This window comes from Scyliorhinus torazame, chromosome 15 (assembly GCF_047496885.1).
Source record: "Scyliorhinus torazame isolate Kashiwa2021f chromosome 15, sScyTor2.1, whole genome shotgun sequence".
Taxonomy (NCBI): Eukaryota; Metazoa; Chordata; class Chondrichthyes; order Carcharhiniformes; family Scyliorhinidae; genus Scyliorhinus; species Scyliorhinus torazame.
Window position 1 is genome coordinate 115,471,006 of NC_092721.1, and position 25,587 is coordinate 115,496,592.

General features: G+C 50.2%; 1 protein-coding gene across 1 annotated transcript in view; it reads right to left on the reverse strand.

Annotated features, from left to right (window-relative positions):
- Positions 1-23,713, reverse strand: part of aff3 (AF4/FMR2 family, member 3) — a 299,761-nt gene extending 276,048 nt beyond the window's left edge. The window contains exon 1 of the mRNA XM_072476594.1: positions 23,097-23,713. Within this exon, the coding sequence (XP_072332695.1) occupies positions 23,097-23,164 (68 nt within the window). The 5' untranslated portion in view covers positions 23,165-23,713. The remainder of the gene's footprint in view (positions 1-23,096) is intronic.
- Between the last annotated feature and the right edge of the window lie 1,874 nt (positions 23,714-25,587).

Sequence of the window (25,587 nt, forward strand, 5' to 3'; positions counted from 1 at the left end):
GAATCTCAGAGCGGGGTGAAAGCAGAGCTGTAGTCTCAGAGCGGGGTGTGCACAAAGCTGTAATTTCCGAGTGGGGTGAGTACAGAGCTGTAATCTCAGAGCAGAGTGAGTACAGAGCTGTAATCTCAGAGCAGGGTGAGCACAGAGATCTAATCTCAGAGCAAAGTGAGCTGAGAGCTGTAATCTCAGAGAGGGGTGAGTACAGAGCTGTAATCTCAGAGCGGAGCGAGCACAGAGCTGTAATTTCAGAACGGGGTCAGTACAGAGCTGTAATCTTAGAGCAGGGTGAGCGCAGAGCTGTAATCTCAGAGCAGAGTGAGTACAGATTTGCAATCTCAGAGCCGGGTGAGCGCAGAGCTATAATCTCAGAGCAGGGTGAGCACAGAGCTGTAATCTCAGAGCGGGGTGAGCACAGAGCTGTAATCTCAGAGCAGAGTGAGCGCAGAGCTGTAATCTCAGAGCAGAGTGCGTACAGATTTGCAATCTCAGAGCCGGGTGAGCGCAGAGCTGTAATCTCAGAGCAGAGTGAGCACAGAGCTGTAATCTCAGAGCGGGGTGAGTACAGAGCTGTAATCTCAGAGCAAAGTGAGCGCAGAGCTGTAATCTCAGAGCGGGGTGAGTACAGAGCTGTAATCTCAGAGCAGGGTGAGCACAGAGCAGTACTCTCGGAGCAGAGTGAGCGCAGAGCTGTAATCTCCGAGCGGGGTGAGTACAGAGCTGTTATCTCATAGCAGGGTGAGCACAGATCTGTAATCTCAGAGCGGGGTGAGCACAGAGCTGTAATCTCGGAGCGGGGTGAGTACAGAGCTGAAATTCAGAGCGGAGTGAGCACAGAGCTGTAATCTCAGAGCGAGGTGAGCACAGAGCTGTAATCTCAGAGCGGGGTGAGCACAGAGCTGTAATCTCAGAGCGGGGTGAGCACAGAGCTGTAATCTCAGGGCGGGGTGAACGCAGAGCTGAAATCTCAGAGCAGAGTGCGCACAGAGCTGTAATCTCAGACCAGAGTGCGCACAGAGCTGTAATCTCAGAGCAGAGTGCGCACAGAGCTGTAACCTCAGAGCAGAGTGCGCACAGAGCTGTAGTCTCGGAGCAGAGTGCGCACAGAGCTGTAATCTCAGATCAGAGTGTGTACAGACCTGTAATCTCAGAGCGGAGTGAGCTCAGAGCTGTAATCTCAGAGCGGGTTGAGTACAGAGCTGCAATCTCAGAGCGGGGTGAGTACAGACCTGCAATTTCAGAGCGGAGTGAGTACAGAGTTGTAATCTCAGAGCGGGGTGAGTACTCAGCTGTAATCTCAGAGCAGAGTGAGTACAGAGCTGTAATCTCAGAGCAGAGAGGAGTACAGAGCTGTAATCTCAGAGCAGGGTGAGCGCAGAGCTGTAATCTCAGAGCGTGGTGAGCACAGAGCTGTAATCTCAGAGCGGGGTGAGTACAGAGCTGCAATCTCAGAGCGGAGTGAGCTCAGAGCTGTAATCTCAGAGCGGGTTGAGTACAGAGCTGCAATCTCAGAGCGGGGTGAGTACAGACCTGCAATTTCAGAGCGGAGTGAGTACAGAGTTGTAATCTCAGAGCGGGGTGAGTACTCAGCTGTAATCTCAGAGCAGAGTGAGTACAGAGCTGTAATCTCAGAGCAGAGAGGAGTACAGAGCTGTAATCTCAGAGCAGGGTGAGCGCAGAGCTGTAATCTCAGAGCGTGGTGAGTACAGAGCTGTAATCTCAGAGCAGCGTGAGCTCAGAGCTGTAATCTCAGAGCGTGGTGAGAACAGAGCTGTAATCTCAGAGCGGGGTGAGTACAGAGCTGGAATCTCAGAGCGGGGTGAAAGCAGAGCTGTAGTCTCAGAGCGGGGTGAGCACGAAGCTGTAATTTCCGAGTGGGGTGAGTACAGAGCTGTAATCTCAGAGCAGAGTGAGCACAGAGCTGTAATCTCAGGGCAGAGTGTGTACAGAGCTGTAATCTCAGAGCGGGGTGAGTACAGAGCTGTAATCTCAGAGCGGGGTGAGCAGGGAGCTGTAATCTCAGAGCGGGGTGAGTACAGAGCTGGAATCTCAGAGCGGGGTGAAAGCAGAGCTGTAGTCTCAGAGCGGGGTGTGCACAAAGCTGTAATTTCCGAGTGGGGTGAGTACAGAGCTGTAATCTCAGAGCAGAGTGAGCACAGAGCTGTAATCTCAGAGCGGGGTGAGCGCAGAACTGTAATCTCAGAGCGGGGTGAGCACAGAGCTGTAATCTCAGAGCGGGGTGAGCACACTGTAATCTCAGAGCGGGGTGAGCACAGAGCTGTAATCTCAGAGCGGGGTGAGTACAGAGCTGTAATCTCAGAGCGGGGTGAAAGCAGAGCTGTAGTCTCAGAGCGGGGTGAAAGCAGAGCTGTAGTCTCAGAGCGGGGTGAGCACAAAGCTGTAATTTCCGAGTGGGGTGAGTACAGAGCTGTAATCTCAGAGCAGAGTGAGCACAGAGCTGTAATCTCAGAGCGGGGTGAGTCCAGAGCTGTAATCTCAGAGCGGGGTGAGCGCAGAGCTGTAATCTCAGAGCAGAGTGAGTACAGATTTGCAATCTCAGAGCGGGGTGAGTGCAGAGCTGTAATCTCAGAGCAGAGTGTGTACAGAGCTGTAATCTCAGAGCGGGGTGAGCTCAGAGCAGTAATCTCCGAGCGGGGTGAGGATAGAGCTGTAATCTCAGAGCAGGGTGAGTACAGAGCTGTCATCTCAGAGCGGGGTGAGCTCAGAGCTGTGATCTCAGAGCAGGGTGAGTACATAGCTACAAGCTCAGAGCGGGGTGAGTACAGACCTGCAATCTCAGAGCGGAGTGAGCACAGAGCTGTAATCTCAGAGCGGGGTGAGCGCAGAGCTGTAATCTCAGAGTGGGTTGAGTACAGAGCTGTAATCTCAGAGCAGAGTGTGTACAGAGCTGTAACCTCAGAGCAGGGTGAGGACAGAGCTGTAATCTCAGAGAGGGATGAGTACAGAGCTGTAATCTCAGAGTGGGGTGAGCACAGAGCTATAATTCAGAGGGGGATGAGTACAGAGCTGTAATCTCATAGCAGGATGAGTACAGAGCTGTAATCTCAGAGCTGGGTGAGTACAGAGCTCTAATCTCAGAGCAGAGTGAGTACAGAGCTGTAATCTCAGAGCAGGGTGAGCACAGAGCTGTAATATCAGAGCAAAGTGAGCTGAGAGCTGTAATCTCAGAGCGGGGTGAGTACAGAGCTGTAATCTCAGAGCGGAGTGAGCACAGAGCTGTAATTTCAGAGCGGGATGAGGACAGAGCTGTAATCTCAGAGCAGAGTGAGCACAGAGCTGTAATTTCAGAGCAGGGTGAGCGCAGAGCTATAATCTCAGAGCAGAGTGAGCACAGAGCTGTAATCTCAGAGCGGTGTGAGTACAGAGCTGTAATCTCAGAGCAAAGTGAGCGCAGAGCTGTAATCTCAGAGCAGGGTGAGTACAGAGCTGTAATCTCAGAGCAGGGTGAGCACAGAGCAGTACTCTCGGAGCAGAGTGAGCGCAGAGCTGTAATCTCAGAGCAAAGTGAGCGCAGAGCTGTAATCTCAGAGCGGGGTGAGTACAGAGCTGTAATCTCAGAGCAGGGTGAGCACAGAGCAGTACTCTCGGAGCAGAGTGAGCGCAGAGCTGTAATCTCCGAGCGGGGTGAGTACAGAGCTGTTATCTCATAGCAGGGTGAGTACAGAGCTGTAATCTCAGAGCGGGGTGAGCACAGAGCTGTAATCTTAGAGCGGGGTGAGCACAGATGTAATCTCAGACCTTGTTGAGGACAGAGCTGAAATTCAGAGCGGAGTGAGCACAGAGCTGTAATCTCAGAGCGAGGTGAGCACAGAGCTGTAATCTCAGAGCAGAGTGCGTACAGATTTGCAATCTCAGAGCCGGGTGAGCGCAGAGCTGTAATCTCAGAGCAGAGTGAGCACAGAGCTGTAATCTCAGAGCGGGGTGAGTACAGAGCTGTAATCTCAGAGCAAAGTGAGCGCAGAGCTGTAATCTCAGAGCGGGGTGAGTACAGAGCTGTAATCTCAGAGCAGGGTGAGCACAGAGCAGTACTCTCGGAGCAGAGTGAGCGCAGAGCTGTAATCTCCGAGCGGGGTGAGTACAGAGCTGTTATCTCATAGCAGGGTGAGCACAGATCTGTAATCTCAGAGCGGGGTGAGCACAGAGCTGTAATCTCGGAGCGGGGTGAGTACAGAGCTGAAATTCAGAGCGGAGTGAGCACAGAGCTGTAATCTCAGAGCGAGGTGAGCACAGAGCTGTAATCTCAGAGCGGGGTGAGCACAGAGCTGTAATCTCAGAGCGGGGTGAGCACAGAGCTGTAATCTCAGGGCGGGGTGAACGCAGAGCTGAAATCTCAGAGCAGAGTGCGCACAGAGCTGTAATCTCAGACCAGAGTGCGCACAGAGCTGTAATCTCAGAGCAGAGTGCGCACAGAGCTGTAACCTCAGAGCAGATTGCGCACAGAGCTGTAGTCTCGGAGCAGAGTGCGCACAGAGCTGTAATCTCAGATCAGAGTGTGTACAGACCTGTAATCTCAGAGCGGGGTGAGTACAGAGCTGCAATCTCAGAGCGGGGTGAGGACAGAGCTGTAATCTCAGAGCGGGATGAGTACAGAGCTGCAATCTCAGAGCGGGGTGAGCTCAGAGCTGTAATCTCAGAGCGGGTTGAGTACAGAGCTGCAATCTCAGAGCGGGGTGAGTACAGACCTGCAATTTCAGAGCGGAGTGAGTACAGAGTTGTAATCTCAGAGCGGGGTGAGTACTCAGCTGTAATCTCAGAGCAGAGTGAGTACAGAGCTCTAATCCCAGAGCAGAGAGGAGTACAGAGCTGTAATCTCAGAGCAGGGTGAGCGCAGAGCTGTAATCTCAGAGCGTGGTGAGTACAGAGCTGTAATCTCAGAGCAGCGTGAGCTCAGAGCTGTAATCTCAGAGCGTGGTGAGAACAGAGCTGTAATCTCAGAGCGGGGTGAGTACAGAGCTGGAATCTCAGAGCGGGGTGAAAGCAGAGCTGTAGTCTCAGAGCGGGGTGAGCACAAAGCTGTAATTTCCGAGTGGGGTGAGTACAGAGCTGTAATCTCAGAGCAGAGTGAGCACAGAGCTGTAATCTCAGAGCGGGGTGAGTACAGAGCTGTAATCTCAGAGCGGGGTGAGCAGGGAGCTGTAATCTCAGAGCGGGGTGAGTACAGAGCTGGAATCTCAGAGCGGGGTGAAAGCAGAGCTGTAGTCTCAGAGCGGGGTATGCACAAAGCTGTAATTTCCGAGTGGGGTGAGTGCAGAGCTGTAATCTCAGAGCAGAGTGAGCACAGAGCTGTAATCTCAGAGCGGGGTGAGCGCAGAACTGTAATCTCAGAGCGGGGTGAGCACAGAGCTGTAATCTCAGAGCGGGGTGAGCACACTGTAATCTCAGAGCGGGGTGAGCACAGAGCTGTAATCTCAGAGCGGGGTGAGTACAGAGCTGTAATCTCAGAGCGGGGTGAAAGCAGAGCTGTAGTCTCAGAGCGGGGTGAAAGCAGAGCTGTAGTCTCAGAGCGGGGTGAGCACAAAGCTGTAATTTCCGAGTGGGGTGAGTCCAGAGCTGTAATCTCAGAGCGGGGTGAGCGCAGAGCTGTAATCTCAGAGCAGAGTGAGTACAGATTTGCAATCTCAGAGCGGGGTGAGCGCAGAGCTGTAATCTCAGAGCAGAGTGTGTACAGAGCTGTAATCTCAGAGCGGGGTGAGCTCAGAGCAGTAATCTCCGAGCGGGGTGAGGATAGAGCTGTAATCTCAGAGCAGGGTGAGTACAGAGCTGTCATCTCAGAGCGGGGTGAGCTCAGAGCTGTGATCTCAGAGCAGGGTGAGTACATAGCTACAAGCTCAGAGCGGGGTGAGTACAGACCTGCAATCTCAGAGCGGAGTGAGCACAGAGCTGTAATCTCAGAGCGGGGTGAGCGCAGAGCTGTAATCTCAGAGTGGGTTGAGTACAGAGCTGTAATCTCAGAGCAGAGTGTGTACAGAGCTGTAACCTCAGAGCAGGGTGAGGACAGAGCTGTAATCTCAGAGAGGGATGAGTACAGAGCTGTAATCTCAGAGTGGGGTGAGCACAGAGCTATAATTCAGAGGGGGATGAGTACAGAGCTGTAATCTCATAGCAGGATGAGTACAGAGCTGTAATATCAGAGCAAAGTGAGCTGAGAGCTGTAATCTCAGAGCAGAGTGAGCGCAGAGCTGTAATCTCAGAGCAGAGTGAGCACAGAGCTGTAATCTCAGAGCGGTGTGAGTACAGAGCTGTAATCTCATAGCAAAGTGAGCGCAGAGCTGTAATCTCAGAGCGGGGTGAGTACAGAGCTGTAATCTCAGAGCAGGGTGAGCACAGAGCAGTACTCTCGGAGCAGAGTGAGCGCAGAGCTGTAATCTCAGAGCAAAGTGAGCGCAGAGCTGTAATCTCAGAGCGGGGTGAGTACAGAGCTGTAATCTCAGAGCAGGGTGAGCACAGAGCAGTACTCTCGGAGCAGAGTGAGCGCAGAGCTGTAATCTCCGAGCGGGGTGAGTACAGAGCTGTTATCTCATAGCAGGGTGAGTACAGAGCTGTAATCTCAGAGCGGGGTGAGCACAGAGCTGTAATCTTAGAGCGCGGTGAGCACAGATGTAATCTCAGACCTTGTTGAGGACAGAGCTGAAATTCAGAGCGAGGTGAGCACAGAGCTGTAATCTCAGAGCGGGGTGAGTACAGAGCTGTAATCTCAGAGCGAGGTGAGCACAGAGCTGTAATCTCAGAGCGGGGTGAGTACAGAGCTGTAATCTCAGGGCGGGGTGAACGCAGAGCTGAAATCTCAGAGCAGAGTGCGCACAGAGCTATAATCTCAGAGGAGAGTGCGCACAGAGCTGTAATCTCAGAGCAGAGTGCGCACAGAGCTGTAGTCTCGGAGCAGAGTGAGTACAGATTTGCAATCTCAGAGCCGGGTGAGCGCAGAGCTGTAATCTCAGAGCGGGTTGAGTACAGAGCTGTAATCTCAGAGCGGGTTGAGAACAGACCTGCAATTTCAGAGCGGAGTGAGTACAGAGTTGTAATCTCAGAGCGGGGTGAGTACTCAGCTGTAATCTCCGAGCAGAGTGAGTACAGAGCTGTAATCTCAGAGCAGAGAGGAGTACAGAGCTGTAATCTCAGAGCAGGGTGAGCACAGAGCTGTAATCTCAGAGCGTGGTGAGTACAGAGCTGTAATCTCAGAGCAGCATGAGCTCAGAGCTGTAATCTCAGAGCGGGTTGAGTACAGACCTGCAATTTCAGAGCGGAGTGAGTACAGAGTTGTAATCTCAGAGCGGGGTGAGTACTCAGCTGTAATCTCAGAGCAGAGTGAGTACAGAGCTGTAATCTCAGAGCAGAGAGGAGTACAGAGCTGTAATCTCAGAGCAGGGTGAGCACAGAGCTGTAATCTCAGAGCGTGGTGAGTACAGAGCTGTAATCTCAGAGCAGCGTGAGCTCAGAGCTGTAATCTCAGAGCGTGGTGAGAACAGAGCTGTAATCTCAGAGCGGGGTGAGTACAGAGCTGGAATCTCAGAGCGGGGTGAAAGCAGAGCTGTAGTCTCAGAGCGGGGTGAGCACAAAGCTGTAATTTCCGAGTTGGGTGAGTACAGAGCTGTAATCTCAGAGCAGAGTGAGCACAGAGCTGTAATCTCAGAGCAGAGTGTGTACAGAGCTGTAATCTCAGAGCGGGGTGAGTACAGAGCTGTAATCTCAGAGCGGGGTGAGCACAGAGCTGTAATCTCAGAGCGGGGTGAGTACAGAGCTGGAATCTCAGAGCGGGGTGAAAGCAGAGCTGTAGTCTCAGAGCGGGGTGTGCACAAAGCTGTAATTTCCGAGTGGGGTGAGTACAGAGCTGTAATCTCAGAGCAGAGTGAGCACAGAGCTGTAATCTCAGAGCGGGGTGAGCGCAGAGCTGTAATCTCAGAGCGGGGTGAGCACACTGTAATCTCAGAGCAGAGTGCGCACAGAGCTGTAGTCTCGGAGCAGAGTGAGTACAGATTTGCAATCTCAGAGCCGGGTGAGCGCAGAGCTATAATCTCAGAGCGGGTTGAGTACAGAGCTGCAATCTCAGAGCGGGTTGAGTACAGACCTGCAATTTCAGAGCGGAGTGAGTACAGAGTTGTAATCTCAGAGCGGGGTGAGTACTCAGCTGTAATCTCAGAGCAGAGTGAGTACAGAGCTGTAATCTCAGAGCAGAGAGGAGTACAGAGCTGTAATCTCAGAGCAGGGTGAGCGCAGAGCTGTAATCTCAGAGCGTGGTGAGTACAGAGCTGTAATCTCAGAGCAGAGAGGAGTACAGAGCTGTAATCTCAGAGCAGAGAGGAGTACAGAGCTGTAATCTCAGAGCAGCGTGAGCTCAGAGCTGTAATCTCAGAGCGGGGTGAGTACAGAGCTGGAATCTCAGAGCGGGGTCAAAGCAGAGCTGTAGTCTCAGAGCGGGGTGAGCACAAAGCTGTAATTTCCGAGTGGGGTCAGTACAGAGCTGTAATCTCAGAGCAGAGTGAGCACAGAGCTGTAATCTCAGAGCAGAGTGTGTACAGAGCTGTAATCTCAGAGCGGGGTGAGTACAGAGCTGTAATCTCAGAGCGGGGTGAGCACAGAGCTGTAATCTCAGAGCGGGGTGAGTACTGAGCTGGAATCTCAGAGCGGGGTGAAAGCAGAGCTGTAGTCTCAGAGCGGGGTGTGTACAAAGCTGTAATTTCCGAGTGGGGTGAGTACAGAGCTGTAATCTCAGAGCAGAGTGAGCACAGAGCTGTAATCTCAGAGCGGGGTGAGCGCAGAACTGTAATCTCAGAGCGGGGTGAGCACAGAGCTGTAATCTCAGAGCGGGGTGAGCACACTGTAATCTCAGAGCAGAGTGCGCACAGAGCTGTAGTCTTGGAGCAGAGTGAGGACAGAGCTGCAATCTCAGAGCGGGTTGAGTACAGACCTGCAATTTCAGAGCGGAGTGAGTACAGAGTTGTAATCTCAGAGCGGGGTGAGTACTCAGCTGTAATCTCAGAGCAGAGTGAGTACAGAGCTGTAATCTCAGAGCAGAGAGGAGTACAGAGCTGTAATCTCAGAGCAGGGTGAGCGCAGAGCTGTAATCTCAGAGCGTGGTGAGTACAGAGCTGTAATCTCAGAGCAGAGAGGAGTACAGAGCTGTAATCTCAGAGCAGAGAGGAGTACAGAGCTGTAATCTCAGAGCAGCGTGAGCTCAGAGCTGTAATCTCAGAGCGGGGTGAGTACAGAGCTGGAATCTCAGAGCGGGGTCAAAGCAGAGCTGTAGTCTCAGAGCGGGGTGAGCACAAAGCTGTAATTTCCGAGTGGGGTCAGTACAGAGCTGTAATCTCAGAGCAGAGTGAGCACAGATCTGTAATCTCAGAGCAGAGTGTGTACAGAGCTGTAATCTCAGAGCGGGGTGAGTACAGAGCTGTAATCTCAGAGCGGGGTGAGCACAGAGCTGTAATCTCAGAGCGGGGTGAGTACTGAGCTGGAATCTCAGAGCGGGGTGAAAGCAGAGCTGTAGTCTCAGAGCGGGGTGTGTACAAAGCTGTAATTTCCGAGTGGGGTGAGTACAGAGCTGTAATCTCAGAGCAGAGTGAGCACAGAGCTGTAATCTCAGAGCGGGGTGAGCGCAGAACTGTAATCTCAGAGCGGGGTGAGCACAGAGCTGTAATCTCAGAGCGGGGTGAGCACACTGTAATCTCAGAGCAGAGTGCGCACAGAGCTGTAGTCTTGGAGCAGAGTGAGGACAGAGCTGCAATCTCAGAGCGGGTTGAGTACAGACCTGCAATTTCAGAGCGGAGTGAGTACAGAGTTGTAATCTCAGAGCGGGGTGAGTACTCAGCTGTAATCTCAGAGCAGAGTGAGTACAGAGCTGTAATCTCAGAGCAGAGAGGAGTACAGAGCTGTAATCTCAGAGCAGGGTGAGCGCAGAGCTGTAATCTCAGAGCGTGGTGAGTACAGAGCTGTAATCTCAGAGCAGTGTGAGCTCAGAGCTGCAATCTCAGAGCGTGGTGAGCACAGAGCTGTAATCTCAGAGCGGGGTGAGTACAGAGCTGTAATCTCAGGGCGGGGTGAACGCAGAGCTGAAATCTCAGAGCAGAGTGCGCACAGAGCTATAATCTCAGAGGAGAGTGCGCACAGAGCTGTAATCTCAGAGCAGAGTGAGCACAGAGCTGTAATCTCAGAGCAGAGTGTGTACAGAGCTGTAATCTCAGAGCGGGGTGAGTACAGAGCTGTAATCTCAGAGCGGGGTGAGCACAGAGCTGTAATCTCAGAGCGGGGTGAGTACAGAGCTGGAATCTCAGAGCGGGGTGAAAGCAGAGCTGTGCATCTCAGAGCGGGGTGTGCACAAAGCTGTAATTTCCGAGTGGGGTGAGTACAGAGCTGTAATCTCAGAGCAGAGTGAGCACAGAGCTGTAATCTCAGAGCGGGGTGAGCGCAGAACTGTAATCTCAGAGCGGGGTGAGCACAGAGCTGTAATCTCAGAGCGGGGTGAGCACACTGTAATCTCAGAGCGGGGTGAGCACAGAGCTGTAATCTCAGAGCGGGGTGAGTACAGAGCTGTAATCTCAGAGCCGGGTGAAAGCAGAGCTGTAGTCTCAGAGCGGGGTGAAAGCAGAGCTGTAGTCTCAGAGCGGGGTGAGCACAAAGCTGTAATTTCCGAGTGGGGTGAGTACAGAGCTGTAATCTCAGAGCAGAGTGAGCACAGAGCTGTAATCTCAGAGCAGAGTGCGTACAGATTTGCAATCTCAGAGCCGGGTGAGCGCAGAGCTGTAATCTCAGAGCAGAGTGAGCACAGAGCTGTAATCTCAGAGCGGGGTGAGTACAGAGCTGTAATCTGAGAGCAAAGTGAGCGCAGAGCTGTAATCTCAGAGCGGGGTGAGTACAGAGCTGTAATCTCAGAGCAGGGTGAGCACAGAGCAGTACTCTCGGAGCAGAGTGAGCGCAGAGCTGTAATCTCCGAGCGGGGTGAGTACAGAGCTGTTATCTCATAGCAGGGTGAGCACAGAGCTGTAATCTCAGAGCGGGGTGAGCACAGAGCTGTAATCTCAGAGCGGGGTGAGTACAGAGCTGTAATCTCAGAGCGGGTTGAGCACAGAGCTGTAATCTCTGAGCGGGGTGAGCACAGATGTAATCTCAGAGCTTGTTGAGGACAGAGCTGAAATTCAGAGCGGAGTGAGCACAGAGCTTTAATCTCAGAGCGAGGTGAGCACAGAGCTGTAATCTCAGAGCGGGGTGAGTACAGAGCTGTAATCTCAGGGCGGGGTGAACGCAGAGCTGAAATCTCAGAGCAGAGTGCGCACAGAGCTGTAATCTCAGAGCAGAGTGCGCACAGAGCTGTAGTCTCGGAGCAGAGTGCGCACAGAGCTGTAATCTCAGAGCAGAGTGTGTACAGACCTGTAATCTCAGAACGTGGTGAGCTCAGAGCAGTAATCTCAGAGCGGGGTGAGTACAGAGCTGTAATCTCAGAGCAGAGAGGAGTCAGAGCTGTAATCTCAGAGCAGCGTGAGCTCAGTGCTGTAATCTCAGAGCGTGGTGAGAACAGAGCTGTAATCTCAGAGCGGGGTGAGTACAGAGCTGGAATCTCAGAGCGGGGTGAAAGTAGAGCTGTAGTCTCAGAGCGGGGTGAGCACAAAGCTGTAATTTCCGAGTGGGGTGAGTACAGAGCTGTAATCTCAGAGCAGAGTGAGCACTGAGCTGTAATCTCCGAGCGGGGTGAGGATAGAGCTGTAATCTCAGAGCGGGGTGAGTACAGAGCTGTCATCTCAGAGCGGGGTGAGCTCAGAGCTGTAATCTCAGGGCGGGGTGAACGCAGAGCTGAAATCTCAGAGCAGAGTGCGCACAGAGCTATAATCTCAGAGGAGAGTGCGCACAGAGCTGTAATCTCAGAGCAGAGTGAGCACAGAGCTGTAATCTCAGAGCAGAGTGTGTACAGAGCTGTAATCTCAGAGCGGGGTGAGTACAGAGCTGTAATCTCAGAGCGGGGTGAGCACAGAGCTGTCATCTCAGAGCGGGGTGAGTACAGAGCTGGAATCTCAGAGCGGGGTGAAAGCAGAGCTGTAGTCTCAGAGCGGGGTGTGCACAAAGCTGTAATTTCCGAGTGGGGTGAGTACAGAGCTGTAATCTCAGAGCAGAGTGAGCACAGAGCTGTAATCTCAGAGCGGGGTGAGAGCAGAACTGTAATCTCAGAGCGGGGTGAGCACAGAGCTGTAATCTCAGAGCAGGGTGAGCACACTGTAATCTCAGAGCAGGGTGAGCACAGAGCTGTAATCTCAGAGCGGGGTGAGTACAGAGCTGTAATCTCAGAGCGGGGTGAAAGCAGAGCTGTAGTCTCAGAGCGGGGTGAGCACAAAGCTGTAATTTCTGAGTGGGGTGAGTACAGAGCTGTAATCTCAGAGCAGAGTGAGCACAGAGCTGTAATCTCAGAGCGGGGTGAGTCCAGAGCTGTAATCTCCGAGCGGGGTGAGCGCAGAGCTGTAATCTCAGAGCAGAGTGAGTACAGATTTGCAATCTCAGAGCGGGGTGAGCGCAGAGCTGTAATCTCAGAGCAGAGTGTGTACAGAGCTGTAATCTCAGAGCGGGGTGAGCTCAGAGCAGTAATCTCCGAGCGGGGTGAGGATAGAGCTGTAATCTCAGAGCGGGGTGAGTACAGAGCTGTCATCTCAGAGCGGGGTGAGCTCAGAGCTGTAATCTCAGGGCGGGGTGAACGCAGAGCTGAAATCTCAGAGCAGAGTGCGCACAGAGCTATAATCTCAGAGGAGAGTGCGCACAGAGCTGTAATCTCAGAGCAGAGTGAGCACAGAGCTGTAATCTGAGAGCAGAGTGTGTACAGAGCTGTAATCTCAGAGCGGGGTGAGTACAGAGCTGTAATCTCAGAGCGGGGTGAGCACAGAGCTGTAATCTCAGAGCGGGGTGAGCACAGAGCTGGAATCTCAGAGCGGGGTGAAAGCAGAGCTGTGCATCTCAGAGCGGGGTGTGCACAAAGCTGTAATTTCCGAGTGGGGTGAGTACAGAGCTGTAATCTCAGAGCAGAGTGAGCACAGAGCTGTAATCTCAGAGCGGGGTGAGCGCAGAACTGTAATCTCAGAGCGGGGTGAGCACAGAGCTGTAATCTCAGAGCGGGGTGAGCACACTGTAATCTCAGAGCGGGGTGAGCACAGAGCTGTAATCTCAGAGCGGGGTGAGTACAGAGCTGTAATCTCAGAGCCGGGTGAAAGCAGAGCTGTAGTCTCAGAGCGGGGTGAAAGCAGAGCTGTAGTCTCAGAGCGGGGTGAGCACAAAGCTGTAATTTCCGAGTGGGGTGAGTACAGAGCTGTAATCTCAGAGCAGAGTGAGCACAGAGCTGTAATCTCAGAGCAGAGTGCGTACAGATTTGCAATCTCAGAGCCGGGTGAGCGCAGAGCTGTAATCTCAGAGCAGAGTGAGCACAGAGCTGTAATCTCAGAGCGGGGTGAGTACAGAGCTGTAATCTGAGAGCAAAGTGAGCGCAGAGCTGTAATCTCAGAGCGGGGTGAGTACAGAGCTGTAATCTCAGAGCAGGGTGAGCACAGAGCAGTACTCTCGGAGCAGAGTGAGCGCAGAGCTGTAATCTCCGAGCGGGGTGAGTACAGAGCTGTTATCTCATAGCAGGGTGAGCACAGAGCTGTAATCTCAGAGCGGGGTGAGCACAGAGCTGTAATCTCAGAGCGGGGTGAGTACAGAGCTGTAATCTCAGAGCGGGTTGAGCACAGAGCTGTAATCTCTGAGCGGGGTGAGCACAGATGTAATCTCAGAGCTTGTTGAGGACAGAGCTGAAATTCAGAGCGGAGTGAGCACAGAGCTTTAATCTCAGAGCGAGGTGAGCACAGAGCTGTAATCTCAGAGCGGGGTGAGTACAGAGCTGTAATCTCAGGGCGGGGTGAACGCAGAGCTGAAATCTCAGAGCCGAGTGCGCACAGAGCTGTAATCTCAGAGCAGAGTGCGCACAGAGCTGTAATCTCAGAGCAGAGTGCGCACAGAGCTGTAATCTCAGAGCAGAGTGCGCACAGAGCTGTAGTCTCGGAGCAGAGTGCGCACAGAGCTGTAATCTCAGAGCAGAGTGTGTACAGACCTGTAATCTCAGAACGTGGTGAGCTCAGAGCAGTAATCTCAGAGCGGGGTGAGTACAGAGCTGTAATCTCAGAGCAGAGAGGAGTACAGAGCTGTAATCTCAGAGCAGGGTGAGCGCAGAGCTGTAATCTCAGAGCGTGGTGAGTACAGAGCTGTAATCTCAGAGCAGCGTGAGCTCAGAGCTGTAATCTCAGAGCGTGGTGAGAACAGAGCTGTAATCTCAGAGCGGGGTGAGTACAGAGCTGGAATCTCAGAGCGGGGTGAAAGCAGAGCTGTAGTCTCAGAGCGGGGTGAGCACAAAGCTGTAATTTCCGAGTGGGGTGTGTACAGAGCTGTAATCTCAGAGCAGAGTGAGCACTGAGCTGTAATCTCAGAGCAGAGTGTGTACAGAGCTGTAATCTCAGAGCGGGGTGAGTACAGAGCTGTAATCTCAGAGCGGGGTGAGCACAGAGCTGTCATCTCAGAGCGGGGTGAGTACAGAGCTGGAATCTCAGAGCGGGGTGAAAGCAGAGCTGTAGTCTCAGAGCGGGGTGTGCACAAAGCTGTAATTTCCGAGTGGGGTGAGTACAGAGCTGTAATCTCAGAGCAGAGTGAGCACAGAGCTGTAATCTCAGAGCGGGGTGAGAGCAGAACTGTAATCTCAGAGCGGGGTGAGCACAGAGCTGTAATCTCAGAGCGGGGTGAGCACACTGTAATCTCAGAGCGGGGTGAGCACAGAGCTGTAATCTCAGAGCGGGGTGAGTACAGAGCTGTAATCTCAGAGCGGGGTGAAAGCAGAGCTGTAGTCTCAGAGCGGGGTGAAAGCAGAGCTGTAGTCTCAGAGCGGGGTGAGCACAAAGCTGTAATTTCCGAGTGGGGTGAGTACAGAGCTGTAATCTCAGAGCAGAGTGAGCACAGAGCTGTAATCTCAGAGCGGGGTGAGTCCAGAGCTGTAATCTCCGAGCGGGGTGAGCGCAGAACTGTAATCTCAGAGCAGAGTGAGTACAGATTTGCAATCTCAGAGCGGGGTGAGCGCAGAGCTGTAATCTCAGAGCAGAATGTGTACAGAGCTGTAATCTCAGAGCGGGGTGAGCTCAGAGCAGTAATCTCCGAGCGGGGTGAGGATAGAGCTGTAATCTCAGAGCGGGGTGAGTACAGAGCTGTCATCTCAGAGCGGGGTGAGCTCAGAGCTGTGATCTCAGAGCAGGGTGAGTACAGACCTGCAATCTCAGAGCGGAGTGAGCACAGAGCTGTAATCTCAGAGTGGGTTGAGTACAGAGCTGTAATCTCAGAGCAGAGTGAGCACAGAGCTGTAATCTCAGAGCAGAGTGTGTACAGAGCTGTAACCTCCGAGCAGGGTGAGGACAGAGCTGTAATCTCAGAGAGGGATGAGTACAGAGCTGTGATCTCAGAGTGGGGTGAGCACAGAGCTATAATTCAGAGGGGGATGAGTACAGAGCTGTAATCTCATAGCAGGATGAGTACAGAGCTGTAATCTCAGAGCTGGGTGAGTACAGAGCTGTAATCTCAGAGCAGAGTGAGTACAGAGCTGTAATCTCTGAGCGGGGTGAGTACAGAGCTGTAATCTCAGAGCAGGGTGAGCACAGAGCTGTAATATCAGAGCAAAGTGAGCTGAGAGCTGTAATCTCAGAGCGGGGTGAGTACAGAGCTGTAATCTCAGAGCGGAGTGAGCACAGAGCTGTAATTTCAGATCGGGGTCAGTACAGAGCTGTAATCTTAGAGCAGAGTGAGCGCAGAGCTGTAATCTCAGAGCAGAGTGCGTACAGATTTGCAATCTCAGAGCCGGGTGAGCACAGAGCTGTAATCTCAGAGCAGAGTGAGCACAGAGCTGTAATCTCAGAGCGGTGTGAGTACAGAGCTGTAATCTCAGAGCAAATTGAGCGCAGAGCTGTAATCTCAGAGCGGGGTGAGTACAGAGCTGTAATCTCAGAGCAGGGTGAGCACAGAGCAGTACTCTCGGAGCAGAGTGAGCGCAGAGCTGTAATCTCCGAGCGGGGTGAGTACAGAGCTGTTATCTCATAGCAGGGTGAGCACAGAGCTGTAATCTCAGAGCGGGGTGAGCACACAGCTGTAATCTCAGAGCGGGGTGAGTACAGAGCTGTAATCTCAGAGCGGGGTGAGCACAGATCTGTAATCTCTGAGCGGGGTGAGCACAGATGTAATCTCAGAGCTTGTTGAGGACAGAGCTGAAATTCAGAGCGGAGTGAGCACAGAGCTGTAATCTCAGAACGAGGTGAGCACAGAGCTGTAATCTCAGAGCGGGGTGAGTACAGAGCTGTAATCTCAGGGCGGGGTGAACGCAGAGCTGAAATCTCAGAGCAGAGTGCGCACAGAGCTGTAATCTCAGAGGAGAGTGCGCACAGAGCTGTAATCTCAGAGCAGAGTGCGCACAGAGCTGTAGTCTCGGAGCAGAGTGAGTACAGATTTGCAATCTCAGAGCCGGGTGAGCGCAGAGCTATAATCTCAGAGCAGGGTGAGCACAGAGCTGCAATCTCAGAGCGGGGTGAGCACAGAGCTGTAATCTCAGAGCAGAGTGAGCGCAGAGCTGTAATCTCCGAGCGGGGTGAGTTCAGAGCTGTTATCTCATAGCAGGGTGAGCACAGAGCTGTAATCTCAGAGCGGGGTGAGCACAGAGCTGTAATCTCAGAGCGGGGTGAGTACAGAGCTGTAATCTCAGAGCGGGGTGAGCACAGAGCTGTAATCTCAGAGCGGGGTGAGCACAGATGTAATCTCAGAGCTTGTTGAGGACAGACCTGAAATTCAGAGCGGAGTGAGCACAGAGCTGTAATCTCAGAGCGAGGTGAGCACAGAGCTGTAATCTCAGAGCGGGGTGAGTACAGAGCTGTAATCTCAGGGCGGGGTGAATGCAGAGCTGAAATCTCAGAGCAGAGTGCGCACAGAGCTGTAATCTCAGAGCAGAGTGCGCACAGAGCTGTAATCTCAGAGCAGAGTGCGCACAGAGCTGTAGTCTCGGAGCAGAGTGCGCACAGAGCTGTAATCTCAGACCAGAGTGTGTACAGACCTGTAATCTCAGAACGTGGTGAGCTCAGAGCAGTAATCTCAGAGCGGGGTGAGTACAGAGCTGCAACTCAGAGCGGGGTGAGGACAGAGCTGTAATCTCAGAGCGGGTTGAGTACAGAGCTGCAATCTCAGAGCGGGGTGAGTACAGAGCTGCAATCTCAGAGCGGAGTGAGTACAGAGTTGTAATCTCAGAGCGGGGTGAGTACTCAGCTGTAATCTCAGAGCAGAGTGAGTACAGAGCTGTAATCTCAGAGCAGAGAGGAGTACAGAGCTGTAATCTCAGAGCAGCGTGAGCTCAGAGCAGTAATCTCAGAGCGGGGTGAGTACAGAGCTGGAATCTCAGAGCGGGGTGAAAGCAGAGCTGTAGTCTCAGAGCGGGGTGAGCACAAAGCTGTAATTTCCGAGTGGGGTGAGTACAGAGCTGTAATCTCAGAGCAGAGTGAGCACAGAGCTGTAATCTCAGTGCAGAGTGTGTACAGAGCTGTAATCTCAGAGCGGGGTGAGTACAGAGCTGTAATATCAGAGCGGGGTGAGCACAGAGCTGTAATCTCAGAGCTGGGTGAGTACAGAGCCGTAATCTCAGAGCGGGGTGAAAGCAGAGCTGTAGTCTCAGAGCGGGGTGTGCACAAAGCTGTAATTTCCGAGTGGGGTGAGTACAGAGCTGTAATCTCAGAGCTGAGTGAGCACAGAGCTGTAATCTCAGAGCGGGGTGAGCGCAGAACTGTAATCTCAGAGCGGGGTGAGCACAGAGCTGTAATCTCAGAGCGGGGTGAGCACACTGTAATCTCAGAGCGGGGTGAGCACAGAGCTGTAATCTCAGAGCGGTGTGAGTACAGAGCTGTAATCTCAGAGCGGGGTGAGTACAGAGCTGTAATCTCAGAGCGGGGTGAGTACAGAGCTGCAATCTCAGAGCGGAGTGAGTACAGAGTTGTAATCTCAGAGCGGGGTGAGTACTCAGCTGTAATCTCAGAGCAGAGTGAGTACAGAGCTGTAATCTCAGAGCAGAGACGAGTACAGAGCTGTAATCTCAGAGCAGCGTGAGCTCAGAGCTGTAATCTCAGAGCTGGGTGAGTACAGAGCCGTAATCTCAGAGCGGGGTGAAAGCAGAGCTGTAGTCTCAGAGCGGGGTGTGCACAAAGCTGTAATTTCCGAGTGGGGTGAGTACAGAGCTGTAATCTCAGAGCAGAGTGAGCACAGAGCTGTAATCTCAGAGCTTGGTGAGTACAGAGCTGTAATCTCAGAGCGGGGTGAGTACAGAGCTGTAATCTCAGAACGGGGTGAGCGCAGATCTGTAATCTCAGAGCAGAGTGAGTACAGATTTGCAATCTCAGAGCGGGGTGAGTACTCAGCTGTAATCTCAGAGCAGAGTGAGTACAGAGCTGTAATCTCAGAGCAGAGAGGAGTACAGAGCTGTAATCTCAGAGCAGCGTGAGCTCAGAGCAGTAATCTCAGAGCGGGGTGAGTACAGAGCTGGAATCTCAGAGCGGGGTGAAAGCAGAGCTGTAGTCTCAGAGCGGGGTGAGCACAAAGCTGTAATTTCCGAGTGGGGTGAGTACAGAGCTGTAATCTCAGAGCAGAGTGAGCACAGAGCTGTAATCTCAGAGCAGAGTGTGTATAGAGCTGTAATCTCAGAGCGGGGTGAGTACAGAGCTGTAATATCAGAGCGGGGTGAGCACAGAGCTGTAATCTCAGAGCTGGGTGAGTACAGAGCCGTAATCTCAGAGCGGGGTGAAAGCAGAGCTGTAGTCTCAGAGCGGGGTGTGCACAAAGCTGTAATTTCCGAGTGGGGTGAGTACAGAGCTGTAATCTCAGAGCTGAGTGAGCACAGAGCTGTAATCTCAGAGCGGGGTGAGCGCAGAACTGTAATCTCAGAGCGGGGTGAGCACAGAGCTGTAATCTCAGAGCGGGGTGAGCACACTGTAATCTCAGAGCGGGGTGAGCACAGAGCTGTAATCTCAGAGCGGTGTGAGTACAGAGCTGTAATCTCAGAGCGGGGTGAGTACAGAGCTGTAATCTCAGAGCGGGGTGAGTACAGAGCTGCAATCTCAGAGCGGAGTGAGTACAGAGTTGTAATCTCAGAGCGGGGTGAGTACTCAGCTGTAATCTCAGAGCAGAGTGAGTACAGAGCTGTAATCTCAGAGCAGAGAGGAGTACAGAGCTGTAATCTCAGAGCAGCATGAGCTCAGAGCTGTAATCTCAGAGCTGGGTGAGTACAGAGCCGTAATCTCAGAGCGGGGTGAAAGCAGAGCTGTAGTCTCAGAGCGGGGTGTGCACAAAGCTGTAATTTCCGAGTGGGGTGAGTACAGAGCTGTAATCTCAGAGCAGAGTGAGCACAGAGCTGTAATCTCAGAGTTTGGTGAGTACAGAGCTGTAATCTCAGAGCGGGGTGAGTACAGAGCTGTAATCTCAGAACGGGGTGAGCGCAGATCTGTAATCTCAGAGCAGAGTGAGTACAGATTTGCAATCTCAGAGCGGGGTGAGCGCAGAACTGTAATCTCAGAGCAGAGTGAGTACAGATTTGCAATCTCAGAGCGGGGTGAGCACAGAGCTGTAATCTCAGAGCAGAGTGAGCGCAGAGCTGTAATCTCAGAGCAGAGTGTGTACAGAGTTGTAATCTCAGAGCAGAGTGTGTACAGATCTGTAATCTCAGAGCGGGGTGAGCGCAGAGCTGTAATCTCAGAGCGGGGTGAGCAGAAAGATGTATTCTCAGAGCGGGGTGAATACAGAGCTGTGATCTCAGAGCAGAGTGCGCACAGAGCTGTGATCTCAGAGCAGAGTGTGTACAGAGCTGTAATCTCAGAGCAGAGTGTGTACAGAGCTGTAATCTCAGAGCAGAGTGTGTACAGAGCTGTAATCTCAGAGCAGAGTGTGTACAGAGCTGTAATCTCAGAGCGGGGTGAGCGCAGAGCTGTAATCTCAGAGCGGGGTGAGCGCAGAGCTGTAATCTCAGAGTGGGGTCAGTACAGAGCTGTAATCTCAGAGCAGAGTGAGCACAGAGCTGTAATCTCAGAGCAGAGTGTGTACAGAGCTGTAATCTCAGAGCGGGGTGAGTACAGAGCTGTAATCTCAGAGCAGGGTGATCACAGAGCTGTAATCTCAGAGCAAAGTGAGCTCAGAGCTGTAATCTCAGAGCGGGGTGAGTACAGAGCTGTAATCTCAGAGCGGAGTGAGCACAGAGCTGTAATTTCAGAACTGGGTCAGTACAGAGCAGTAATCTCAGATCAGAGTGAACGCAGAGCTGTAAACTCATAGCAGGGTGAGTACAGAGCTGTAATCTCAGAGCGGGGTGAGTACAGAGCTGTAATCTCTGAGCAGGGTGAGCACAGAGCTGTACTCTCAGAGCAGAGTGAGCGCAGAGCTGTAATCTCCGAGCGGGGTGAGTACAGAGCTGCCCTCTCATAGCGGGGTGAGCACAGAGCTGTAATCTCAGAATGGGGTGAGCACAGAGCTGTAATCTCAGAGCGGGGTGAGGACAGAGCTGTAATCTCAGAGCAGAGTGAGTACAGAGCTGTAATCTCAGAGCGGGGTGAACACAGAGCTGTCATCTCAGAGCAGGGTGAGTACAGAGCTGTAATCTCAGAGCAGAGTGCGCACAGAGCTGTAATCTCAGAGCAGAGTGAGCACAGAGCTGTAATCTCAGAGCGGGGTTAGCGCAGAGCTGTAATCTCAGAGCAGAGTGAGCACAGAGCTGTAATCTCAGAGCAGAGTGAGCACAGAGTTGCAATCTCAGAGCGGGGTTAATACAGCATTCACAATTACTGTAAAGGTGACCATGGCCATGGACGTCTTTGTGTTGGGATCATTCTAGGCTGGATGATTGGGGCTGCAAGAATTCTCATAATTTTGGTAACCATTTCCACATGGGAAAGGATGGGTTCCAAGTTTTGCACAATGGTCTGTGCCAAGTTGGTGTGGGCATCCTCCAAGCTCCTTGACCATGACAGCAGGTTCTCTGACATGCCTGCCAATGCATCAAGCATTTAATTGTGCACACTCATCAGCGTTTTTCAGCATTTTGCCCCATCAAAATCCTCATTTGAGTCCTCTGCAGCAGAACTTGTGTCTAACCTCATCTTCTGCGTAGCTGGTATCCATGCTACCTTTCACCCATCCCTGGCTTCATGGGCCACTCATGCCAGTTGCTCATCACTTGCAGATCTTACTGCTATACTATCTTTGCAAGAATATGCTTTGAAATATGTATTTGAGGTAGTGGCTGTGAGTGTGAGCTTGAGCGACAGTTTCCACTATCATCGGTCTCTTGCTTCTCTTAAATTTCACACTCCTTAACAATGCCTAGCCAAGTGTCATTTCTTATGTTCTGAAAAAAGAAAGGATAGGGATGTGATGAGGAAAAGAGAGAAAGTAAGAGGTCCAGAATTGCAACATCTGCAACCTGGAAATCAAAACAGATTGAGAAGATTGAACAGAAGAATTAGGTAATATACCATTTTATTCAATGGTTTCAGTCTTGCCAAAAACCTTAGTTGTGGTGCTGCAATGCTGGCAATCACTCTTTCCCTTATCAGGGCAAAGACATTCAGCCATCCCAGTACATTGTTTGTTATCTGCTGTTACCTGTGGCTATGTGCCATCTTGTTCTGAAAGATAGGGAAGTAAGTGTATCGGTGCAGCAAAATGTGTTTGGGTAATGTGCTTGCATAGTTGAATAGCTAGCAGTGTGTATAAGATGTGAGATGTGGGTGCGAGGCTTGCAGAAATATTAAGTGTGATAGGGTGAGGTGATGCTACGAATGTGAAGTATGAGTCGCGATTGATAGTGATTGTTGGTGGATGAGTGATGTAGGAGTTGGTGAATGAAGCATGGTGTGAGGCTGGAGGTTCATTTGACAGGATATGATATTTAAAGATGCAATGACTGATCTTGACCACTCGTTTGAGATCATTGAACTTACAGCATTGAATTCAGGTCCTTGGTACTCCAAATGACCATGGTAGCTATCTGCTCTCAAAGACCGTGTGGAACAACTACTGGTCTCTTGTGGATATTTGTAGACTCTGGATGCGAATTTCCACAGAAGTTCTCCTGCTTGTTTGCTATAACCTCAGCACAGGAGCTATGGAAACCCTGGGTACGTGGTGCAAACACCATTTATACATAGATTTTGGTTTCCCATGGCTCTTCCGCCAATGTTTTAATGCACAAGCTCATTTGTTAGGTTTTGAATCTAGACATCTGGCATAAATATACCCAGCTTCATTTCAATTAATTTAGTGAGAATATTGATTGTTTGCAAATAATTATTAAGTACTATTCTAACTTATACTTCTTAGCATTGGGTTTTATTACTTTCAAACATGGAAATGAAATGAAAATGAAAATCGCTCATTGCTGCAAGAAGGCTTCAATGAAGTTACTGTGAAAAGCCCCTAGTCGCCACATTCCGGCACCTGTTTGGGGAGGCTGGTACCTCCTGAATTGAACCATGCTGCTGGCCTGCCTTGGTCTGCTTTAAAAGCCAGCTATTTAGCCCAGTGTGCTAAACCAGAGAAGCAACATCTGCACTGGGTCAGGTTGTCTTTTACCACTGACATGGAGTATAACAATTATGGTGGATAATCATGTTTCGTAGTAATAAAGTTATTTAATGGGGGGAAGTTAGCTGGATGGCCATCATATGGCTCAGAATAACACCAGCTGAGGTAGACGTGGCACCTGTCTCCTCATCCTGAACCTGAGAATGGAAGGCAATGGTAAACCATCAGTGACAAAAGCTGTCAAGAAGATACCTCAGAATGAAACATCAGTAGACAATGAGTTAAGGATCTGCCTTAAAGCAAACATGGAATGGAAAGTGATTTAAAATGGATATTAATATATTTCCCCCATCTTTTGCATCAATTCGAACATTTTTGAAGCACTACTTTTGAAAATAAATACATATCTTCAAGATTAAAGTTTCCAAACTATTTACAGGAATAAATTTTTAAAATATTTATTTTTAGCTTCATGTATATAAAAGATTGGCTCAAAGATAACATACCTTAAAGATGGTTGACTCCAGTTTTGGCTAAGTAGGTCAAAGACTGGTAAACTTGTTTCCAACAGCATTCTGATAAACCCAGAATGGTTTCTTTCAGCAAATTTCAAGTCAAAAATAGTCCCATGAGTCTATAACAAGGCTAATCGACAGATTTCTTCAGGTCATTTATCTGCGTAGACTATAAATACATTTTCCTTAATTCTTTAATCAAAGCACTTCCCAGGCACAGGAACAGATCCTGGAAGGCAGTTTTCAAGAACTTTAGAAAACCAGCAGTAGACTCACTTCCAGCTCACATCACTGATTAAGTAGCATTCAGCTTTGTCATGAAGAGCAGCAAAAATACACTCTCTTCTCCACAGTGCTTTAAAATACTGTAAAAACAATTATTTCAGGTACAGTACATGTTCTTCGGGTCAACTTTACAAATAACACTCACAAAGAGCTTTTCTCAGCAGTAACCGAAAGTAGCGCAATCATCTTCTTAGCAGCAAATTATATCCATTGCACTTGTATAAAATTGGAAAAGGAAAAATCCCAAAAGCACAGATAAGAGACGATTACTATTCATATGAAGTGTTCTCTCATATGGGTAATAAAATGACTGTGTTGCAGAACCGGCCAACATTCAGCTGAAGAGACTGTGAAACAGACTGTTTCCGCCCTGTGGCCTCACTCCTCGGTTTTCTTCCTTGCAAAATGTTAGTTATTTTGCTTGGCTTATTGCCAATTTTAAATATCTTGCTGTGTACAGTATTGATTCAGCATAATATCTAGCTACCCCTTTGTATTAAAGGTAAACTAGGATTCAAATAGTGCATGGCATCAACAAAATAAAAGAGTATCATGTTATCATGGCTTAAAAGAACATTTTTTCTTATAGTTAGCGGACAGTCCAGGTTGTGTCAATTAGTGATTCTTTAGCCTGGACACTATAAACCACTAGCTGTAGCTTAGTGCTATAACCATGAGTTTCAAATTTCAGCCAGCTTATTTTCTGAACATAGTGTTTCTAAAGAAAAACTGTCACCTTAGCAACAAGGAATCCTAACCCAACAGACAGTAAGAGCTTTGATCTCAACCTATTGTTCTCGATGAGACAGTGTTACACAATTAAGAATTAAGCAGAAGTCAGAGGAGCAAAATCTTGAAATAGTCTTTAAATAGAAGTACTAGCTGCCTCATGTGCCAGCAAGAACCAAAATAATAATCCAACGCTATTTTGTGCTATCTGTAAAATAATTATAAATTAACTTGTGCAGCTCTGATTTTATCTGTCCTGATTAGCCTAAGGCAATCTCTTGCCTCGTAAAATAAAAGGCTGATAAGCTTGAGCTGTCAACCCTTCTCACCATCAAAATCTATCAACATAGCTAGTGCTCAATTCTGGGTTCGGACTGGCTAAAAATGTATTCTAAGATTCAATAATGACCTACATGATGCAAAATTAAGTTTTGTGAATTCTTTTCATAAAAATTGATTTAATTTAGAAAAATGTTTTCTTCATCTATTAAGGTTAGATACTTATATCTATTGGTTTAATTTATATTCTTTTTATTGTACATTTAATCTTGTAACTATTAATGAAAACAATTGCAGGCTTGTTCTGAACATTTTGCAAAGCCATTCAACTTACTTTATTAGCAATACTGTACCTTTCATTATTCCTCTGATGGCCAGAGCAGTAGTAAGGGCATTACAATTGACCTTTGTGTTCTTGGGCTAGGGACCAGCAAAAAAAACAGCAGGGTTTCCTGATCTTGATTGCTAATCTGCACCCACCACAGCAAAATGTGTGTGTGTGTGTTTGCGTGGATGTCTGATGAAGACTTGATGAGACTTGGCAATGATATACTCTATAATTCCATAGTCTGCCAACACTCACTGTCTAGTCTCATGCATGAAAAATGGCCACTTGGGTAAGGTTACCAGAAGTCTGCCAGCACCTGCAGAATCATGAGTCACCACCTTTATGAGAGGAACATTTGGAAAGAAAAAATATCTTGGGTTTGAGTTTTAAAAATGTACTACGAAAAGAATGTAATGCTCATTTACAATTTTGGTATGTTTGAAGTCCAACCCAAGCCACCTAAGGAGAAGGTTGTCTTTGACAACAGAGACCTTTGGGAGTCAACAAGGGTCCTGGTTTATAAGGCAGTTGTGTTGACCACCCTTCTAAACTGTAGGGAAACCTGGACTATCAATGCCACGTGAGAGCTTCCATCAGTGACGCTTTTATTGAATCCTGGGGATTAAATGGGGAAACCGTCAGGCCAATGTTAACATCCTTCATGAAGCTGTGTCCACCTGCGGAACCAACTCCGATGGATAGGCCGTTGTGTCCAGATGCTGGGAAACTGCCTCCCCGGCAGGTTCTCTTCTCCCAGCTCTCCCTTGCCTTACAGTCTAAGGGCAGCCAAAGGAAAAGATATAATGATACATACTAAACCACCCTAAAACACGAATGCAATAACACCACTGACAGGGAGGA